This window comes from Scardinius erythrophthalmus, assembly GCF_964197995.2.
Source record: "Scardinius erythrophthalmus genome assembly, chromosome: 1".
Classification (NCBI taxonomy): Eukaryota; Metazoa; Chordata; class Actinopteri; order Cypriniformes; family Leuciscidae; genus Scardinius; species Scardinius erythrophthalmus.
Window position 1 is genome coordinate 12,693,290 of NC_138221.1, and position 23,779 is coordinate 12,717,068.

General features: G+C 37.2%; 2 protein-coding genes across 5 annotated transcripts in view; both read right to left on the reverse strand.

The window, feature by feature from the left end:
- Positions 1–23,779, reverse strand: part of LOC308692821 (uncharacterized protein) — a 69,157-nt gene that overhangs the window by 23,638 nt on the left and 21,740 nt on the right. The window lies entirely within an intron of this gene.
- Positions 16,332–22,958, reverse strand: LOC308693786 (uncharacterized protein). Of its 4 annotated transcripts, none has more exons than XM_081370882.1 (3): positions 22,791–22,922; positions 19,478–20,447; positions 16,332–16,644 (listed from the first exon to the last, which is right to left on the reverse strand). In XM_081370882.1, exons 1-3 carry the CDS (start codon positions 22,846–22,848, stop codon positions 16,578–16,580), a joined length of 1,095 nt encoding a protein of 364 aa, XP_081227008.1. In that variant the 5' UTR covers positions 22,849–22,922; the 3' UTR covers positions 16,332–16,577. The 4 variants fall into 4 exon arrangements, with proteins under 4 accessions (XP_081227008.1, XP_081227009.1, XP_081227007.1 ...); XM_081370883.1 differs by having other exon boundaries at positions 16,370–16,647; positions 22,787–22,958; XM_081370881.1 differs by having other exon boundaries at positions 16,428–16,647; positions 22,791–22,925.

Here is a 23,779-nt window from a genome sequence, read left to right on the forward strand (position 1 = left end):
CACACACGTACGTTCACTCACACGTACGTACACTCACACACACGTACACACAAGTACACTCACACACACACACACACGTATGTACGTGCATGAGTGTGCGTACGTGTGTGTGTGTGTGTACGTACGCGTCTGTCTGTGTGTATACGTATGCCTGTGTGTACACGCGTGTGTGTGTGTCCATACGTACACGTGTGTACTTATGCGCGTGTGTACGGTTGATGTACGTGATTATCTGTATATGTGCATATACACTCACACACGTACGTACACTCACACACGTACGTAAACTCACACACACTCACACACGTACATACACTCACACACGTACGTACACTCACACAAGTACGTACACTCACACACACGTACGTACACTCACAAACACTCACACACGTACGTACACTCACACACGTATGTACGTACTTACACTCACACACGTACGTACACTCACACACATACGTACAGTCACACACAATCTACTCAGCCTGAAAAAAAGAAAAACAGTCAACCAAGCAATAGCCCTCAACCTCCTTCTCAGAATAAAGTCCCCGCAGGACTCCGCTCCGGCCATCACCCACAGACCCAGGTGGGCAGTGCTTGTATACTTCAGTGCAGTGCAAGCACAGAGTCAGCAAGTAGGGCACCTGGAACTAAATGCACTCCAGTTCACAACACCTATAAAATACAGAACAAACAATATGGAATCATTTTAAAGGCATTACCATAGTACAGAGTCATACAAGAAATTTATTTGTTATATTTTAAACATATTATAGGAAAATGTTAGACAAGATTTGCTTGAGTGTTATTGGCTTTGTCTGTATAGTACCTAAGAGACTTACTTTGTTTATGAACAACAAACTAGTTAAAAATGTTTGTCAACACAAACTTTAATTTGGCTTGAGAAACCTATCCTAAAAGTCTGAAATAGTTTTAAAAGCTTGAAGATTTTCATGACCTTATATTTTTATATATTAATAACAATAATATCAAAATATATTTGATCAATGTATTCATAGAAAAAAATATCCTCCAATATATCTTTGTATATTACTATTAACTCTTAAATCCTATATTTCTTCTCCTGGTTCAGTTTTGCCACTGTATTTCTTTTTAAGGACCTCTGTATTAACCTATGGTTTTAACACTATATCCTAATCCCACCAAAACCACAGACTCCACGCAAACGCGCGCGCACACATACACACACACACACACCTACGCTGTCCTAGTTATTTGTGTGATATGATGAGTAAAGTTAGCACTATACGATCTCATTTTTACACCAGTTAATATCACACTAAACGCCACTTCAGAATTACAAATGGTCAAATAAAATGTAAATAAAATTAAAACAAAAAAGAGTAGCTTGCCTGTAATGTACTCACCATGCAGCGATGAACTTCGGAAATTTTTTTTTTTTTTTTTTTTTTTTTTTTTTTATTGAAAACATTATATAAACAGTCACAATATAAAACGAATAAACAAAGCAAAACAAAACAAAAAGAGACAGGGGTATAATTAATCAGAAAAAAAAAAAAAAATACATATTAAAGGAAAAGATTAAAAGATTTACATATTTCAATTGTTTTTAAAGCCTTCTTGTTACATGAGTCAGAGATAGTCCCAAAGTAATGTTGTACTTCAGTAATCAAAACATAGAAAAGTGGTTTCTGACCTGAAAATTTACATTTATGTATATAAAATTTTGTTAACAAAAAAAGAAGATTAATTAAGAATATTTTGTTTTTGTGTAATTGCTCATTTTTCCAATTAACAATTCCAAACAAAACATTTTCCCAAAGTAGAGAGAAATCCTTATCAATGTTTTCAATAACAAAACGGGAAAAGTCTTTCCATAACAATTTAGAATAATGGCAAAGCCAAAACAAATGCACTATAGTCTCTGGGTGCTGTCCACAAAAAGAACAGTTTGTATTAACATCTACCTTGAATTTCTTTAAGAAAGTATTAACAGGATATACACGATGGATAATTCGAAAGGAAACTTCTCTTATCTTATTAGTAATTAAGTATCTATTTGGAGTTAGCCAGACATTTTTCCAGACAATATTGGGAAGAAAAGCATTCCAATAAACTGTGACATTTGGAATAGAAACATATTCATTAAGAAATAATTGACGTATTGATCTGTTAGAAGAAGAGGATGAAAAGCAATATTTCCCCACCACTGTAACTTTAGTATCTAAAGGAGGTAAAGAAGAGGGGTAGGGGATATGTTGAAACAGTCTAATAACTCCAGATGGTATGGCATCAAAAACAATAGAAAATTCTTTAGGGGTAATGGGAATGTTAAAACGAATAAGAAATTCTTCGTAATTTAATAAATGGCCATGTGCATTAAACAATTGACTTACAAGCAAAATATCAGCCTCAACCCAGCGCTGGAAGAAAAGAGATTTGTTTTTATACAGAATATCACGGTTATTCCATATAAAATATTTATGAGGAGAAAAGTTGTGCTTGTATATCAGAGACCAGGCAAGAAGGATCTGCTTATGAAATTTAGATAATTTAGCTGGTATTTTTTCAACATTATAATTACAAAGCAATAAAAAATTAAAACCACCAAATTTGGAGAAAATATAATGAGGGATGAAGTTCCAAACAGAGGTAGGATTTTTGAGAAAATTTTTGGCCCAATTAATTTTAAGGGTATTATTGAATGTACAAAAGTCTAACATATTGAGGCCACCATCTAAATAAGAATTTAAAACAACAGATTTCTTGATATAATGTATGCCATTTTTCCATATGAATTTAAATAACATTTTGTCAATACTTTTGATAGTGTTGTTATCCACATGGAGCGACTGAGCAGCATATGAAAGTCTGGAGATACCTTCTGCTTTAGCAAGTAATATTCTTCCCCTCAGAGATAAGTCTCTCTGTAGCCATAAATTAAATTTTCTTTGGGTTTTCTCCATAATAGGGGAAAAATTATATGTACATCTATCAATTTGATTTTTACATATAGAGATACCTAGATAAGATATCTTATCTTTAATTGGAATATTATTAATTATAGTTAGGTTACATTCTTTAATTGATAGTAGTTCACATTTAGACAAATTTAAAAAAAGACCAGAAGCTTTAGAAAATCTCTCAACAGTGCTGACTGCAAACGGGACCCAAGAGGCATCTCTTAAAAAAAGAGCAGTGTCATCTGCCAACTGGCTGATCTTTATTTCCCTTTCTGCAATGAGAATCCCTTTCAAGGCACTTTTATTAATATAATGAGAGAAAACCTGGGTGGCAAGGAGGAAAAGATAGGGTGAGATAGGGCATCCTTGCCTGATACCCCTCTGAAGACTGAATCTAGGTGACATACCAAAACTAAATTTCAGCGAACAGTTACTGTTAGTATAAAGTGTCCTGATGGCATTATTAAAAAAATCACCAAAGCCAAATTTCCTGAGGCAACGAAAAATAAAATTATGCTCCACTGTGTCAAAAGCCTTGTGGAAGTCTAAAAAAAAGATAAAACTCTCCTCTGAAATCAAATCAGAATAGTCAAGGAGATCTAAAATTAATCTGATATTATTAGAAATGTGCCTATTTTTTATAAATCCAGACTGAGATTCATCAATTAAATAGCTCATGACTTTCTGTAATCTTTGAGCAAAAATTAGAGCTAAAATTTTATAATCTGTATTAAGTAAACAGATTGGACGCCAATTTTCAATAAGAAGGGGATCCTTTTTTGGTTTTGGAATTAGAGTAATCACACCTTGTGTCAAGCTAGGAGGAAGAGATGTTTTCAGAATACTCTCTGCATAAACTTCTGCAAGGAACGGAGCTAAGGGTTCATAAAATGCCTTATAAAATTCGGCAGTAATGCCGTCATTCCCCGGAGACTTGTTGACTTTAAGATGATTAATAGAATCCACAATTTCCTTAAGGGAAATTGGATCGTCACACCGATTTTTGTCATCTGCCTCTATGGTAATCAGGTCGACTATGGAGTCTAAAAAAGAAGATGTATCATCCTCATCGAACCTAGAGGTATATAATAACTTATAAAAGTTATTACAATAATCAGAAATTGTCTTGGGGTCATCCGTAACGATACCATCAACATTGAGTTTAGACAAACTATTATAAGTGGCATTAGACTTCTCTAACCTGAAGAAGTAGGCAGAATTTTGTTCTCCTTGTTCCATCCATCTCCTCCTAGATCTCACAAAGGCACCTTCAGCTTTACGTTTGTAAATATCATCAAGCTGGTTTTGTAATTTGCAAAGCAAAGCAGCATCAGCATTTGAGAGATTTTCAGGGGGCCCCTGCGTAACGGCAGCAATTTCACTAACAACTGCCTCTTCCTCAGCTTTCCTAAGCTTGGCAAGCTCACTCCCATATCTTCTCATAAATTTACTAATATCAAATTTTAATAACTCCCAATTATTACTAAAAGAGCGTTCCCTCACAGCTTTTTCCCAATAATGGTTTATGAAATAGTTTATTTTTAGCTTAACGGTATTATGAGATAATAGAGAACTATTTAACTTCCAATATGATGATTTAATAGAATTTAAAGTGTTAACAGAGAGTTTAATTTTTATAAAAATAGCCTTATGGTCAGTTAGGGGTGTTGGAAGAATATCAACAAAAGTATTGCGAATGTCAATAGATTTAGAGATTAGCCAAAAGTCTATACGAGAGCGAAGAGAAGCAGCCTTGTTGCTCCAGGTAAAAGCTTTAGTATTAGGGAATTTGGACCTCCAGACATCAATCACATCAAGTCTCTCCATGAATTGTTTAAACTTTGAATTAAGTGATGAGGGCTGACCAGGAGGCCATTTATCAAGAACACTGTCAATTGCAATATTGAAATCCCCACCTATAACAAGTAAAGAGTTTGGAAATTTATTTAGCCAGTAAAGTAGTCTACTTTCTATAAAATCAAGAAAACTTGCATTCTCAGACCTTGAATTAAAACCATAAATATTGGCCATAATAATAAAAGTTGAATTGAGATCAATGACATTACACAAAAAACGACCATTTGAATCACAATCTGTATGTAAAATATTCCCTTTAAATGCATTCCTTAGAGTAGTAACTCCTGCAGAGCATTCAGTTCCATGGGAAAACCAAAGGTCATTACCCCATTGTGATCTCCAAAATTTTGCATCATTGACAGATGAATGGGATTCTTGGAAAAAACAAAAATCAGGCTTCAGTGTTTTTGCAAACAAAAATAAAGCTTTCCTTTTTACAGTTTGCCGTATACCCCTGACATTTAATGAAAACAAAGATAACAATGTCAAAAGGAAAAAATATAACAAGAACCGTGAAAACAAATAAGATCTTCTTAAGACAAAAGCTTAGGGCAAAAAGAGAACTCCCAAACTCTGCACTTAAACAAAAGACAATGTTAAGTGAACCAACTTATCATATAACAACTTGACGAGTTCCAAATAAAGTATTGGACTATAGCCTACTAAAAAGAATATTAAGGTACAAGATCCAAAGTGCATGGGTAGACAGAAGATACTGGATTAGTAAGCAGCAACTTGAAAAATAGCCTTTAAGGTGGAAGAATAATTTCTTTGCCTTCAACAAAGGCACGGGCTCTGACATAGTAAGCTTTTTTTCCTGCATCTCTTGCACTTTTAACTGCAGGCCAGAGCTTCTTTCTCCGCTCTCTGTCTTCCTCACAGAAATCTTCAGCAAAGCGTAGCTTATTATCACGCAGGTACGAGTTGTTTCTAGCAGCCTTCCAAACTGCGTCACGGTGCACTCTGCTGGAGAACTGAAGAATTACAGCTCTCGGCTTGTCAGTTTGCATCCTTGATCCTAAGCGATGAACAGTGTCGATCACATCTGGAAGCTTGTTCTTTCCCTCGGGTAGCACCTCCAGACAAATTTGAATGACATCCGCTCGTATTTTCTGATCTGCTTTCTCTGGGACTCCATACAACTTCAGGTTCCATCTCCTGTGGTACCCTTCCAGCTCCCGTATGCGGTGCTCGAGCATGCTACGATGACGTTTTTCTTCATCAATGCATCTCTCTGTATTAGACACCTTTATCTTTAAATCTTTAACCTCCGAGCAAACGAAGTCAACAGTTTTTTTTAGTCCTTCTATTTTCATAGCGTTACTGTTGATCAGTTTCTCCATACCGTCCGCCCTGGAGTTAATCAGTTCAGAGAGAGTTGATATAATATCTTCGCCAGATTTCTCTGTTTTTCCGCGTTTGCTGGATGGAGGCTTACTTGGAGTCACAGGCATGGATGGAAAGTCTTCAGCAACAGAGGAAAGTGGTGGAGAAGCAGGGGTGGTATAATCATGACAAATGTCAATCAGTAAATTGCTACCTTCAGGTGATATCATAAGATCGGAGCTAACCATCATTCCATCGGATGCTGCTAAACTTTTAACAGGTTGATCTAACAAGTCTTTCCTTTTCCTTTGGGATTTTGACATTTTTCCCGAACTTACACAGTGCGAATAGTAAGTAGATTAAGATTAAATCAAACTTGATAAGGGTCACTTAACTTAACAAAAAAGAGCACTCTGTTGCAGAGATCGGGAAAGACAACCACTCAGAGCGCCATCTTCGGGGGTTCCTCTGAACTTCGGAAATGAAAACATGTTAGAATCACGTCATGACTTCACGCCACTAACCAATGAGAAGAGATGTTGGCGGGAAGAGACGTGCAGCCCCGCCCCAGATGCGGCCCCGCCTCGATCGACGTCATCACTTGCCACTAACCAATGAGAAGCATTGTGGGCGGGGCTGCACGTGCAGCCCCGCCCCAGGTGCACCCCCGCCCAAATCTGCAGGCTGCAGCCAGGTGCTTCTCGGAGAATCGGGAGTATTCCCGGTGGGCCGCTTCACTTTTGGGCCGGTCGAGGAATTTTTTTTTTTTTTTTTTTTTTACATTTCAATGTCACATTAGTTACATTAGGATACACACGTTCCGCATTTTGCCACCACAGCGTGCAACTCAGCATGGGTTGTACCATGTGAGGGAGTTCTCCCCTCCCCTCCTATAGAAATGGTTGGGTCCATAGCCCGTCTTTTCAAAACGTTTTCTCAGGGAGGCTACCACGGCTCCGCCGGCGCCTACTGATAGCTGGGCCGGCCGTAACGGTACGCGTCAGGGAGGATGGATGGGAGGAAGAGGCCAGGAGGTAGGCTATGGAAGCTTTGTTTCCGCCACAGAATAAAACATTTTAAAAGATAATTGCGACTTTTTATCTCGAGTTTACATCTCGCAATTCTGACTTTTTTTCTCAGAATTGCGAGATATAAAGTCAGAATTGCCTGAAATAAAGTCGCAATTGCGTGTTAAAAAGTCAGAATTGTGAGATATAAAGTCAGAATTGCCTGAAATAAAGTTGCAATTGCGTGTTATAAAGAATTGTGAGATATAGAGTCAGAATTGCGTGATATAAAGTCGCAATTGCTTCTTATAAAGTCAGAATTGCAAGATATAAAATCAGAACTGCCTGAAATAAAGTCGCAATTGCTTATAAAGTCAGAACTGCAAGATATAGAGTCAGAATTGTGTGATATAAAGTCATAAAACGTGTTATAAAGTCACAATTGCGAAATATAAAGTCAGAATTGTGTGATATAAAGTCGCAATTGCTTATAAAGTCAGAACTGCCAGATATAGAGTCAGAATTGTGTGATATAAAATCATAAAACGTGTTATAAAGTCAGAATTGCAAATTATAAAGTCAGAATTGTGTGAAATAAAGTCGCAATTGCTTATAAAGTCAGAACTGCAAGATATAAAGTCAGAATTGTGTGATATAAAGTAGCAATTGCGTGTTATAAAGTCAGAATTGCGAAATATAAAGTCAGAATTGCGAAATATAACGTCAGAATTGTGTGAAAAAGTTGCAATTGCTTCTTATGCTTCTTAAAGTCTAAGTGAATTATTATTTAACCTTTACATTATTTGTTAACCCATGGTATTAATACTAACTACACAATAGTACGAGCTGAACTGTTGCTTCATTTATCCAATTTTAAAAAAGTGCTAATTTGGAATTCCACCATGGAAAAAGTGGGCCGGTCTTGGGCCTGAAACTCCCGGGCTGAAAAGTGGCCCCACTCCGGCCCTGCAAGCCGGACAGTTCTCTCTTCTCGTAGTGGATCTGACACCTGTGAGATCACAGGTGAATATCGCTGGATTCACGCTCATGAACAGTGTTGGTAAAACTGGATGTAATTTAAGTTCTGTTGCTTTTATATGAACAAGACACCCAAAGAACTTGTTATTTAATTCCATTCCAAATACATGTTTATCCATCATTTTTACTTTAATACAGTTTATATTTTTTTATAAAATGACATCACATAACCCATAGAGAGATCACACTGTCAGAAAGTTTGGGTATATTCCCTTATAATTTATACACATAAAAACATGATATCAGAGTTTTAAAATAAAGGAGCGAGGAAACGAGGATATTGAGAAGCACCCAGAGGTTCTCGAAAGAGGCATGTTCGACTCGGTCGGTGTATGACATAAAAGTATCGCGAGAGCGATTACAGAACTGATGGCTCCATATGCTTTCTAATCGCTCTCGCAGTATTTTCTGCATAGCGCCGTCGCCTCCTCTTACAATGCAGGCTGCAGCACCCCCTGACGACAGCGGTTTCACTACATTGGAATTTAAGATGACATGACTTTTAAATAACTTTTTGTTTTTCAACCTGTTTTGGTTTTATGACTAAAATAAATTAATATATCATAAGGCCAGGCCCAGAGTGGGTAATCGGGAGAGTCGGGAGAATTCCCGGTGGGCCGCTTCACAATTGGGCCGGTCGAGGAATTTTTTTTTTTTTTTTTCACATTTCAGTGTCACGTTAGTTACATTAGGGCTACACACATTCCGCATTCTGACAGCGCAGTGCGCAGCCTCTGCATGGGTTGTACCATGTGATAGATTTCTCCCCTCCTATAGAGTTGGTTGGGTCCATAGCCCGTCTTTTCCAAAACGTTTTCTCAGATTAGGCTACCGCGGCAACGCCGGCGCCTACCGATAGCTGAGTCGGCCCTACCGTAACGGTACGCGTCAGGGAGGATGGATGGGAGGAAGAGGCCAGGAGGTATGGAAGCTTTGTTTCCGCCACAGAATAAAACATTTTACCGGAGAGCCTTTAGTAGAATAAAAAGCCTAAACAAGAGATAATAGTTTGCTCTATATTCCTCTTACTATATCCTTTTAATGTATAATTATTTATAATTTATCCTTGCAAGTATTTTTAGGCATTTACTGTAATACTGTTAAGAAAAAACTAAATTGTGCTTTTCCAAATATACACACAAATAGCATAATAGCAAACAGAATATATACCGTACACACAAGAAGCTACATATGCAACATGAACATAAATAATTGAACACAGATTTAATTAGGCTATCTAACTTTGAGAAATATGAATGTTGTTTATAAAGCATTACAGCAAAATAATTAACATGAAAGCACAACTGCTACATTTTAAAGGTTTTAAACAATTAATGTTTTGTAAAACTGTCAAACTAAACATTTAGGCTATTTGTGTTAATTTTTGTGTTGATATTTTCAGGAACAGCTTATTTCTAAATAAGTTAATTAAAGTACAGCAAGAGCGGTTCGCAAGCATATGGAGGCGCCAGCGCGAACAGCGCCGTTTTGCTACAGCGATTCTCAAGAATTGTTGCAGTTTCGAATCACCAGTACACTGAACCGAAAACTGTGTCTTTCGGACACGTCCGACCATCTAAGAAACCGATGATCATGAGTTTATCCTGACTGAGCATGCGTGAACGTAGTACCACAGTACGCAGACAGGCACTGGCAGACAGGCAGGCACACACAGATTATGACAGTGACAGCACTGCTGAACAGAACTGTTTATTTTGGATAACTATTTTATTTTGGACAACTGATGCTGTGCTGCTGAATAGCCATGTAAGTTTATTTAATAGCAAATAAAACATAGTGGGGTAGGCTATGCATAGAAAGTTATAGGCTATTAAACAATTAAGCCAAACATGAAAATGAATTGTACTATTGTGAATGCAGGTTACATTGTAAGTTTTGTATGAGCTCCATCCTGGTTTCTGTAAAAAGTTGATTAAGACTAGTTTATTAACTATCATTAAGATATGTAAAACATCCACGTTTTAACATTAGTGCCTGTATCGGACAATTTAGTTGCTAAACTTAAATGAAACTTATCCAAGATGATTATTGTTATTATTTAACTACGTTATTTACAAATTACTTTATTTAAATCTGTTTAAAGGGATACTTCACTTTCAAATGAAAATTTGGTAACTTTAGATGTCCAGGGGGTTGTTTCATAAAAGAAGCTTAGAAAAGCGGGGATTAAGCTCCAAAACCCGACTTGAATTAACCTAACAAATCAGTTGGGGCTTAAGGCGGTTTCATAAAAGGTAATTCAAGTTCACGAAATCTCACTAATTTGAACCAGGTTTATCTAGTCTAGATAATTGCGCGTGCACGCTATTCTTAAGAAGCCCTGATGGTGGAGCATAGATTCATCAATTTAACATGGCAACTAAAGGGAAAGAGAGAGCAGCGATGTTCACGGCAACTGAGCAGCAATTACTTCTCGAATCTTACGAAGAATTTAAACACATGATTACAAAAAAAGGAAATACGGCAGCAATTAATAAAACGAGAGAAAAAGGCTGGCAGGAAATTGCTGATCGTCTCAATGCGTAAGTAGCAATTAATGTAGGCCTACATTACTATATTTTATTAAAGTTAAATTAAATGTTTGTCACAATACATGTGTGTGTGTGTGTGTGTGTGTGTGTGTGTAACTTTTACAGCAGCAAATTAAGTGAAGAAAAAAGAACATGGCAGCAGGTGAAAATAAAATATAAAAATATTGTTCAGAATGGTAAGTATTAATTATAAAGTATAAATCTATGTAAGTACTTAAGCATAGCCAGCTTGATGTACAACTGTTCAGTCTCATGATGTTTAATAATTGCAGCTGCCAAAAAGAAGAGTGAGGTTGCTGGCACTGGGGGAGGGCCACCAACAGCCAACTTTACTCCTGCAGAGGAGCTGGCATTAGACCTGAATAAAGGGAGGCCTGTCATTGAGGGAATAGAGGGGGGAACAGCATCTGGATCCATTCCATCTAGTATAAGAGATCATTACTTAAAAGGTATTTTGTTTATTTTATTTATTTTTATTCTTCCATTCCTAACTAAATATTTTTGTTTTATAGTGATGCCAAATTCTGTGTGCTTTCTGGATCCACCAGACATCATGCTGAACCCTGTGAGTATGACAGTATGAGTTTAAAGCACTGATTTGTCAAGTGGTGATTTATTAAACCAAGTTTAATTAATGGTTTTAGGTTGAAGGCCCATCTACAGTTGAGGAGGATGAGGAAACTGTGTCAGTGTGTTCAAGGAGGCCTGAGGTAGGCACAGATTTGCACATTATATATTTAATAGCCTACCTGTGAGGTGCTAAATTGTGTGTATTTCCATTATTGGCAACAGGATGCTGACACCCTTCTAGAGCCCTCTCAGTCTGGGACGACATGTGACCAAGTGAGTATTAAGAAAATACAAAAAAGTGCCAAGAGCACTAGATCAAATTGAAAAAAATAAAATAAATTTCTGTTCCTACAAGACCCAGAACATAAAGGGAGTCTACAAAAGGTATCTCCTGAAACAAATGGAGGCCATAGATACTGACATCCAATATAAAAAACTCAAGATGAGAAAGTTGGAGCTGGAAATCCAACAGCTTGAGAAAAATGCAAGTATAACTGCCATATTTAAAACAATGACACATGACCTTTTTGTTTTTTGACCACATTTAATTGTATGTTTTCACCCCCAACAGGCAGCTTCAACCTAAATAAAAAAAAAAAAAAAAAAAATATGACTTGTGTGTCTGGTAAATTAAGGGGAAAGTGAAAACCTTTAACATGGTTTGGACAGTATTAACTAAAATAATTATTGGCATAACTGTCTCTTATAACCCTGCCTATTTCATTGTCATCAAAAATGCCTTCAATGTCCCAGTCTTGCTCTACAACCATCCTTGGTTGCTTCTCTCTCCTCAGGCAGGCAATGTTATGTAGCACAACACATGCAACTACAATGTCACATGCCCTTTGTGGAATCACTCTGAGGTAATTCAGGCACTGGAACCTTGACTTGATGAGCCCAAATGCCATCTCTATACGAGCTCTTGTGCGTGCATGGGCAATATTGTAGTTGTGCTGTGCCTCAGTCTGCGTCTCCTGATAGGGAGTCAAGAGATAAGGCAGGCATGCAGGTCCGTGTAACGCTTCACAATTCAGTTTTCAGACCATACAATGCAAATGCAAAAATGAAAAATTGAAACCAAACATTCTTTTTTGTTGGTTTTCCAGTTACATTATCAATGGATATTCGCCTTTTTCTCCCCTTTTTTGAATTTTACTTTTGCTAAATTGTGACTTCAGAAACAAACATTTGAATAAATGAAATCTAACCGATTTTCTATTTTTCCATTTTTCGTCTTGTAATTTGCGCCGTGGGCGGTACCATTAGCACGGGGGTGTGGCCGTGGACTAACTTTACTATCATTTCATTGATGTAACTGCTTTATTTACACTGCATGCACGTTTGAGGAGTTTAAAAGTTTAAAAGATGGAACACAGGACAATATTTTTCACCCAAAGTGCCATAACTTTTATTATTAGGCTAATAGTCTACGTGTGCTAAATTATAAGGCAGTCTCGGACCGGCCATCGGGAGCAGCCGGCAAAAGTGAAATCCCGGTGGCCTGGATATGATTTGGCACATTGCCCTACCTGTTTTGTATTGACCTTATTAATAAAAATACTACCAAGCGAAAATATAGGAAAAAAGCTTCTTCTTTTTTTTTTTTTTTTTGTTAGGTTTTTAGCTCTCGTTTCTCGCCTAGCCTACAATACAATAAAGATGCAGATGTTTTCACTATAGCGGGCATTGTTCGTTACCACGGCATCCGCTTCGAGTTTCTGTGCTTCTCGTTCCCGTAAAATGCCCTTAAATCTAGCACAGTTGTAGAACTTTCATTACAATAGAAGCAGTTCGCTGGGATATGAGGCGATAGGCTATAGCTAACTATGCTGCAAATCAAGAGCAATAATATTTATTTATTTTCAATAAATAAACAGAAATATCTTGCTACGTTTGGCACATTGCCCAGCTTGTTTTTTATTTATTTATTCGAGCACATTAAATTCGCCATTCGATAATGAATCAGTACTATAGACATTAAATATTGTATTAGCCTACAAACGAGAGGGGGGGGGGGGTATGGTTATTTTTTTCTATATTTTTGCTTAGTAGGCTATAACTTTTATCGTTATTCTAGATTCCCGTGAAGGATCTCGCGAGCCACCCCCGTTCTGCTGCACTGAAAATGAACTGTCTGGATCTCATGGTTGTGGCTGCCTAGGCTACTGTAGGCCTACCATGTAAAATGAACAACAACAAGGATAGCTATATATTAATAAAATAAAGTAAAAATGGATAGGTAAATACAAACAAGGGCAATGTGCCAAATCATACCCAGGCCACTGGGATTTCACTTTTCCCGGCTGCTCACGATGGCCGGTCCGAGACTGCCTTATAATTTAGCACAGACTATTAATAATAAAAATGATGGCACTTTGGGTGAAAAATGTCGTCCTGTGTTCCGTCTTTTAAACTTCTCCTCAAACGTGCATGCAGTGTAAATAAAGCAGTTACATCAATGAAATGATAGTAAAGTTAGTCCACGGCCACACCCCCGTGCTAATGGTACCGCCCACGGCACAAATTACAAGACGAAAAATGGAAAAATAGAAAATCGGTTAGATTTCATTTATTCGAATGTTTGTTTCTGAAGTCACAATTTAGCAAAAGTAAAATTGAAAAAGGGGAGAAAAATGCAAATATCCATTGATAATGTAACTGGAAAACCAAGAAAAATTAATGTCTGGTTTCAATTTTTCATTTTTGCATTTGCATTGTATGGTCTGAAAACTGAATTGTGAAGCGTTACACGGACCCATGCATATCCCTTGTCTCCCAGCAAAACTCCTGAGAATTGACCTGAATAAAAAAAAAATTTTGGTGAAGGTTTTTTTAAAGCTGTAGTTTTTGCTATATGTTAAGTGACTAACATACCTTGTGCCAGTTGGTGGGAAAGAGAAGAGGCCCGAAAGATTCTGGAATCATGCACTGAGCCAGGCCATTTTGCCTCTACATTTGTGATGATGCAGTCTGCATCACAAATCATCTAAATAATTAAAAATGTAGGTCACTACACTGGACTTACTCACACACACACACACACACACACACACACACACACATATATATATATATATATATATATATATATATAGAGAGAGAGAGAGAGAGAGAGAGAGAGAGAGAGAGAGAGAGAGAGAGAGAGAATTGTTAATGCATTTGCAATGAATAGAACACAGGTGCCCAGCTTATTGTAAAGAACAATCGCTTCTAGCCTACAATATAATCTCAGTGGGACTGTACTGTACCTCTACATTGATGCTGTGTAATGATTTCCTATTAACGAAGTCTGCTTCATGCGGACCAGACGGGCGCTTTATGCGCACGTGGGTGCAGTCCAGAGCTCCGATAACATTTGGGAAAGCTACAAAAGTTAAGTGTTTGTCTGTCAATTGCCATGTCTTACATTAACAGACAATAAATATTTCCATTTTCTATATAGTTCTTCTTTGAACTTACCAGCGATTCCATAAAAGGCTTGTTTAATACTGTGAATCGCTCTGTGGCCAGGGAAGGTGATGAACACATTGAGTAATTTTTTTAAAGACAGGTACACAATTCGTACAGAGCGGCAAACCGATGCTTTTGCTTTTTGTTCTCTGCATCTCCAACTGTGTACAAAAATGTTCCGCTGGCAAAAAAGCGAAGTGCAATGCACACAGTCTGCGGGACTGTGAGCGCTTTATTGCGCCGTGTGCTATTTGCGATGTGTGGGCTCAGTAATCTGCAAATATATGCTATCCCTCGAGAATCTATACCGCTCATGCAGGTAGTAGTCAGAAAAAGCCAACGGGTCTGCCCTGTCCCTGAAAGTTTGCTCTCTTTGAAATGCCCTGCGTATGATTATCGCTCCCTCATCCACCACCTCATCAATGAAAGGACACGCCATGACTATGCGTCCTCCTACACGGGTGGAGCTCCCTATTTATAGACATTTAGGCTAATTGATTCATTACAAAAATCACACCAACTAAACAAATAGGCCTACAATTACTTCTTTACATTTGTTTCACTTTTTGTATGTTCGAATTACATTTATTTTTAAAGTGCATTTGTTTTCATTGTTGGACTGATAGTGGTTAGGCCTACATGAAATAAAATGACAGCATGCCAGAGAGTCCGATGTAATATCATCACATTCCCAGTGGGTCAGTGTTAAAACGGTATTCTGGTTAAGCATCAACTCAGGCTTAGCCTGACAGTTAGCCTGCCCCGGACCAGGCTAGTTTCCCAGCATAAGTTTCCAGGGTAACTGAGTTTGAACTATTTTAAGTTTGCTTTATGAAACAGAATTCACAGACAATAAGTCTGACTAACCAAAATAAGCCTGGCTTATTTTCTAATCTTGTTTTATGGAACAACCCTCAGATGTCCAGCTGGCATCTCACTTTGTTGCTTGTCAATAAAGTTAATTCTTTTGACCTGGAACTTCGACTCTGAGAGCTTTTTTGAGACCTGAACCAAAAAGGACTTTGACCACAACAGATGCTAGTCACGTGAGCAGCACAACGCATGCGTGTGATCCTGACGCATGAGCTGTCCAATAACGAGGCAGCATTCTGACGTAGATCCCGGAAACACTGCAGTGTGTACAACAACGTGTCTTGGAGAAGCGTGTGCAGAGCAGAGGTGCAGTAAATGAAGATATAAACAAACCCAAGAATTTATGATTTTTGTGCTATGATTTCTACATTTTATTAAATACTGCAAAAAACTAGTTTCAGAGCTCTGTACAGGTCATTATACAAAAACATCGGCAGCGTTTTAATTGGAAAGTTAGTTTACATATTTATATAAACAATAACCATTGGGGAACGTTCTATATTTGGTAACTATTTCTATGTTAATATAAAACATTTCTATGTTGTTAAAAATAACTATCCTGCAACATTTTGGGAACATTATATTATTGTTGCAAAAAAATAAAAAGAGCATTCCTAGAACATTATTATTTAGTTCCCAAAACAATAACCAAACAGGAACCAAATACCAAATGTTAGGGGAACGTTCTGTGTTTGCTGGGAAGCCCCAGAAGCAAACGTAATACTTGGCTTTCAGAACTGAAAATTATGGAATTATTCCTGAAGCAAGAAGAATCTGCAGACAATAAAATTGGACAATAACAAGCAGCTGTTGATAAAATTATAATGGGTTTAATCAATCATTACTTGAAGTACAAACATTTATAAAAATTAAAACTAATCAGACAGATCTCAAACAATGAACGAGTTAACATCAGATTCATGTCTCTGTTAAAAGTGTTATGGCCTCTTCTTCAGCTCCCTTCATTCTGCAGGTTCTGGATCACTGGCGTTCTCTCGGTCCTCTCCTTCCAGATGCTTTCTGGCAGTTCTGCTAAAAACAAACAAGTTTCATTTCTTACAGACATGATGCGAGAGGAATCATCAATATTTCAAGTACTAAGGCTAATCACATGTAATTACAAAATAATAGTGATCTTGATCATGTAACCTAACAGTGTTGTTCAATAAAACCCAAATTATGACTTACCAATAGTCTATGCTATGCACAACGCGAGTGTGCCCAAAATGTCAACAATATTAAAGTTTATGCAGGAGGCAATGCCTGCTGGCATTTTTCTTTAAGCAGTCATGACAGCACTTTTCCAAATAATCACATTTCAGCTCCTCAAATTACCGTTGCAAATCTCTTTACACCAGGGGTCCCTAACTCCCGGGACATTTGGTACCGGGCCGCACAGAAAGAATAAATAACTTACCGTATTTTCCGGACTATAAGTCGCTCCGGAGTATAATTCTCATCAGTCAAAAAATGCGTCATGAAGAAAAAAAAAACATCTACAGCCAAAGCTGCATTTATTTAGAAATGTATTTTGCAAAAAAAACAAAAAACAATGTTACAGACAGGACAGTTCTCTGTTACGGACGCGAGCGCTCTGAAAGCGGCACTAAAAGACTGCTTTAAAACTTTCACTGAGACCTCAAACAGAGAGCACAAAGCCTGTCTTTAAATTTAATTTCGTTTTGAATTAATTGTATCTTAATTTTAATCAATGTTTCATCAACCAATTGCCTGGATTTAATAAATAAGAAGTAAATATATTAGAAAATAATCACGACACGGAGGAGCCGGCGCGTGAACTGGAGCTGATCTCATAAATTAACCGAAACTATAAGGTAGCCTATAATTGCCTCACAGACCTGAGACACATAGAAAGCTTGAAATGTCTACTTTTAAACAGAACAATTCAAAACGAAAGAAAACAGACTGCTGCTTGTGTAATCCGTATGAAAGAGAGTCAGTAAAATGATCCGAACTTCCAATCACTCAGTCATGATGACTCATGTCTCACTCTTGATAGCAGGGAGCGTGGGGTGGGGCGGTGCAGCTCAGCAAATCATATAGCCTATTTTGTGAATTGTTCATTCCCGGTTGGTACACATTTTGCCACCCTTACAAAAGTGCCGCTCTAGGTAATTGTCTAGTTCACCCCATATGGACCTGAATAATTGGTAAAATACTTCATTACTAAAATAATCGATAGCTGCAGCCCTACTTTACTTTTGCTTTAAAAAAGGATTTCATAGAAATTTGGATTTTATTTGGAGTTTCACTTCTGAAGTCCTGTTTATTTTTTTTCATCCAGCTGTGCTGAACAGAAGCCCAGAACATGTGGATATATTGACATTCAGAACATGCTGACTTTCTCAGACTTATTGTTTTTAACTAATATTTACTGTTTTTTATTTTTTATTTTTTTTATATTATGTTTGAATACAAATTTTTACTAAATTCAATAGATCAGTAGATTAGTCAATAGATTAATCTAAATTACAAAAATAGTCGTTAGTGGAAGCCCTAGAAAAAAATATTATGGAGTGGAAATGGCTTATAAGTCAATAAGCGGTCCTCTGCTGCTATCTACTGTTTATAGTACTTTTTTAAATAAATATATTGGTTTGGCAAGTATAAGTTTTCCTACATTTTGAAGTGTTTAGTTTTACAAATGGTACTGAATAAACAAATGGTACTGTCAGAGAGCCAATTTGTGTTTTTTACATTGATCTAAACTGATAGACAAATGAGATATTCCTGTTGGTTGAACACGAGTTAATAGATATCAATCAATCAACAAAGTGTCCTGTGCTCACCACACACCGGCTATAGGTGGAGAGGAGAGATTTGGCTATAGGGTGATGTGTGTCTAACTTACACAGAAGAGACTGTGTTGCTCAGCACATTAAAATAAACTACTCGCCGCAATCTAGGGGTGCACGATATATAGACTCAATATCATTATCACGATATCACGTTGCCTGATATTATATATCGAAAGTCTCCCGATAATTATGCTATATTTAGTTTATGATGTGTCCCGTCCGACATGCACCTCTTTTAAAAAACACACGCCTCTTGGAGAGGGTTAACTTTCCATGCTACAGATTTCCCACAGTGGTCAGAAAGAACAGGGGAGACACTTTGTTTCTCTCAATATGACTCTAGAGTTGCTTCTCGCTCCAAAGCTAATCGCCGTCAACAACCAGATGCAATTACACTTGTCCAGTTTCATCTGGAATGCGGCCCAGATCTCCTCCTGAAGTGGTTTGAGTGCGATCGGATTCAAATCCGCCTCGAATGTGTTTCGGAGGGCATTTACACCTGGTCTTTTCACAATCAGATAGCTATCCCATCACAGAAAACGCATGAAGTGTCCAGGTGTAAACAGCCCCTTCCATACGGCCAAACCTCTACCTGTGAGTTGCCGGGGAAAAGTGCAAATTGCCGTCTAAAGGTTACACGGTTGTTGATGGACCCTGTTTATCATGACATTTTCTTTTTACTTGTTTTTTTTTTTTTTAGATTTATGTTGATTGTTTCTAACATGTCCTGTTCTGTAGACTTGCTCTTTATTTATAGTTTTTATACTGTAGTGTACATACAACCAGTAAAACATGTCCTGTTCTATAGACATGGTTATTATGTATTTATTCATGTTGTACCAGTCCAATAAGACTGTCAGTTGAAATAAACCTTGTGTTGTAAGAAAACTTGTTTTATTTGTTATGAATCTATTTTGATGCGTTTTCCCATAACTTTTGTAATTTTACATGTTTAAAAAAAAAAATTCGAAATTAATATCGATATCGCAATATTCATTATCGATATCGCAATATCACTCATTGTCAATATCGTGCACCCCTACCGTGATCTCAGACTACGTTGATGTGGTTTCTCCACTGTATGGATCTTCATGTGTCGCTTCAGGTCACTTTTATCAGAGAAACTCTTTCCACACTGATCACACATGAATGGCTTCTCTCCAGTGTGGATCCTCTCATGTGTTGTTTTATCTGCCGACTGAATGAATCGCTTGTCACAGTGTGAACACTTGTAAGGTTTCTCTCCAGTGTGGATCCTCTCATGTGTTTTCAGAGATGATGAATGACTGAATCTCTTGTCACAGTGTGAACACTTGTAAGGTTTTTCTCCAGTGTGAATTCTCTGGTGCTCTTTTAAATGTTTAGCTGTAGTAAAAGTCTTCTCACACTCAAAGCACATGTACTCTCTCACACCAGTATGTATTTTCTCATGATTCTGTAAAGTATGCAGCAGTGAAAAACTCTTTCCACACACAGAGCATGAATGTGGCTTCTCCTTCGTATGAACTGTCAGGTGTGTCTTCAGGTGTGATGCACAGAGAAATGTTTTGCCGCATTGATCACATGTGTACGGCTTCACTCCGGTGTGGATCCTCATGTGAATTTTAAGATAACTTTTGTATGAGAATCTCTTTTCACACAGATCACACATGAATGGCTTCTCTCCAGTGTGGATCCTCATGTGTTCTTTATGGTGTGAAGATTGACTGAAATCTTTCCCACATTGATCACACTTAAATGGCTTCTCTCCAGTGTGGATCATCATGTGACGCTCAAGACGTTGTTTGGTTGTAAAACTCTTTCCACACTGAGTGCAGGTGAACGGCTTTTCTCCAGTGTGAACTCTCATGTGAAGCTCAAGACTATGTTTGCGTGTGAAACTCTTTCCACACTGAGTGCAGGTTGTAGATTTATTGGCTCCTCTTTTCTTTAAAAATGTCTTTTTAGTCTCTGAGCGACTCAAAGGTTTTCCTCCAGGTTTGACATGATGTTCCTCCTCCACTTCCATCAGGCCTGACATGAAAGAAAAATGTATTAATAAAATTAATTAAAAGAGAAATATAAAGTGAAAGGACATGAAAGTGAGCCCTGCTGTAATAGTAGAAAGTAGGCAACTGTCATAAAATATGATAATGTGATGCCTTTTATAAATTTATATGCCCATGAAACTTTCCAAGAATGAGGTAAATGTATCTTCCAGTTATTATTTTTAAAACATAGGCACAAATCCCATGTTTCTTTAGAAAACATTAAATATATTTGATAAATATAACAATTATCTAGCATGATATTAACATAAAAATATACAATACTGCCATATTTTTTCACACTAGACTTTTCCTTCATAGACTTCCATTCATGCGCATGTGAAAGTGGGACACCAGAAACACAAGCTCAAGTGAATTACCCTGTGAGAAATAACACAAGCATTCAGCATTCAAGTGGAGTGGATTGTTTATTTTTTTAATTTTTAATTATTATTATTTGTTATATGTTGAACTTGTGTTTGTAAAAAAGCTGCCGCAGAATGTGACGTCATTTCACGACCGTTGCAGTGTCTGTAGAAACTTCACAAGCTCAAAGTGTAGAGCGGCCTCGGCTTTAAATAGATTTAAATTAACTATTTTATTAGTATTATCTGTGTCCTACATGTTTCACTCAACCCTGTTATACCTGACATGATTTTCCTCCATTCAAAAATAGAGCATTTCAACATACGTGTTTCACATTATTTTTGAGACAAGAAAGCATCCCTACAGCTTCTGACAGTGAACATCAGTGTTTTACTGTAACATTAGAAGTGTTATTTTAACATCAGTGTAAACCACGGGGTTTATGGTTTCAGGTTATCCTACATTAGGGTTATTTAACAACAGAAACTGAATAATCAAATGTAAAAATAAAACACTGCTTAGTTTTCACTATATGAATTAAATACTGATTCCTGTTAAATCTACAAAAAGTTATTCAGCCAAGAGCAGTGAGTGATTTTCTCTTTGTCTTTTGTTCATGACCCCAGTTATTGCAAGCCGTTTCGATATGCATATCGCGATATATGCCTTTGCGATATTTCGAATTTTTATTGTGCAGCCCTACTTAAAACTGTGACACCCAGGAAATGACATCATCTGTGGTCTTTCTACTGCATGATGGGAAGACAAGAAAATAATAGGTGTGTTCGACATCGGCTGCGGCTGGATGCAACCGATCGGCGAGAGTAGCCGCGTGCAGGCGGGGAGGAGCTGCAAACGGAGACGTGAAGTCGGACACTTTCTGGTTCCCGTAGTCATAGATAGTGACCGCTCACGTGGTGTTTGCATACTTTACCACAGCTGCAGTGAAATAAATGCAATATTTGCCAAATAATGCACAGATGTTTCAGAGACATTTTCATTCAATACTTTATGTAGCCTACTGCTTCATCCAGCGTCTGTTTGAACAAGAATAAAGTTCAACATAAGCTACTATCAATGAAGTGGAGTCTACGTTTTTTAAGCAGTTTTAATTTGATAAACATGACACAATATAACATGACAACGACATGAAAAGAGTGTTCACTGTTATTATAAACTGATTTGAGAGCTTTAGAGGAACTAGGTTTTCGAATAAAAACGAAACACACGTGATCGTTGTCATGCAGTGAATCCGGCCAATCGTGGAACAGCTGTGTCGTCATCAGCCCTCCTGCAGCCCAGTGCAGCCGCTCTTGAGAAGCTGCGCTGGCTGAGTTCTCCGGCTACTCTCAAATCGCTCTCGCGGTACTTTGATGGCATACGTCACAGTCACGTGGCGTCGGCGCTGTATCAAGTCGGACAAAATTTCTAACCGGCATGCACTGCTTTAAGTCAGCCGCGATCGGTCTGCGCAGAGCTGCATGAAGTCGAACAAGCCTAATCTTGTCCATCCATTGTCTCAGTTTTTACACACATTCTACAGTGTTGATCACATTCATCAATCCTGTCACCAAAGTTAATGTAAGAAGAATCTCTATAACTATGAATAACTTGTATGATATTTGACAAAAACTTTATCAGTTACTTGGTGTTTACTGATGACTCCTAAAAAAAATATTTTGTAAACTGTTGAAAATGACTAAAATTCTGGTAACGTTGTCGCAAATTGGGAACCAGATATAAAATATATGTCAAATAAAACTGTTAAATTAGTATTTAGGTTGATCTGATGTTGACAATCAATATACAAAGGTCTCAAACCTCCCTTTACTGACCATTTGTTGAAAACAAACAAAAAACATTCTGTACCGTTTCATAGTTTAACTGTTTATCTAAATGTGATTGAATGTTTCTAACATGAATGTTCGTCAGCATCATGAATGAATGAAGAATAAACACCAACCTCTTTGTTCTTCAGGATCTTCAGTGTGTTTCATTCTGCAGGGTTCTGGATCACTCATGTTCTCACTGTCCTCTTTAATAAACTCAGTCTTTGCAGATTTCAGCTCTTCCTGATGCTCTGATGCTCATCTTCACTTGCAGCTGATGGGAATTTACAGCATTTATTGGATAACTGCTGTGGGAGGAGCTTAACTGATGATGTAATTGCTGTGGGAGGAGCTTCACTGATGATGAATTCCAGTGTGGGAGGAGCTTATCTGCTTTCTTTTTATAATAAATTAAACTTCTAAGCATTTTTGTCTGTCTATATATTGATCGTACAGTAACTGATGACAATTCATGAATAATTTTTAATGCTAATCCTAACATTATTCTGCTTCATTAAAATACAGTTATCTAGAAATAAAGAAATGATTATAAATATTACAATCATTGCACTAAAGTTATTCAAAACTGACAATGATCCTAAAAAACTCACTATAAGCTCAATGTGAAGTATTTAGTGTTCAATATGCATTTAAAATTCTTTCAAAAACACACAAAAAAATGGTTTGTTAATGGCAAACTTACATTTATGTATATAACATTTTCCAAGAAGTCAAATTAAATTCATAACAAAGCAAGTCAAATATTTCTGAGCTGAAGTCACAAGATCATCCGAAACAACAAATATGAAATGTAAATATTAAACCTTTGGAGTGTCTGAAATAAAAGGCAAAGCAAAAGATGAGGGAGGGAAGCACAGGCATTTGAAAATACTACAGGTTTTCTAATGATACAAAACTTAATGCTAATTGGTGAAGTATCCCTTTAAGTATACCTTTTTTTATAAGAATTTATAACTACAGATTTTCTGATATAGTGTTTCTAATTTTTCCATAATAAATGAAATAAACATTGGTGAACTATCCTGGAAGTCTGAGCATCAACATAAAGAGATGTAGCAGAGTTAGGCCATCTGCTTTGGAAAGTAAATCTGCAAGTTGACTC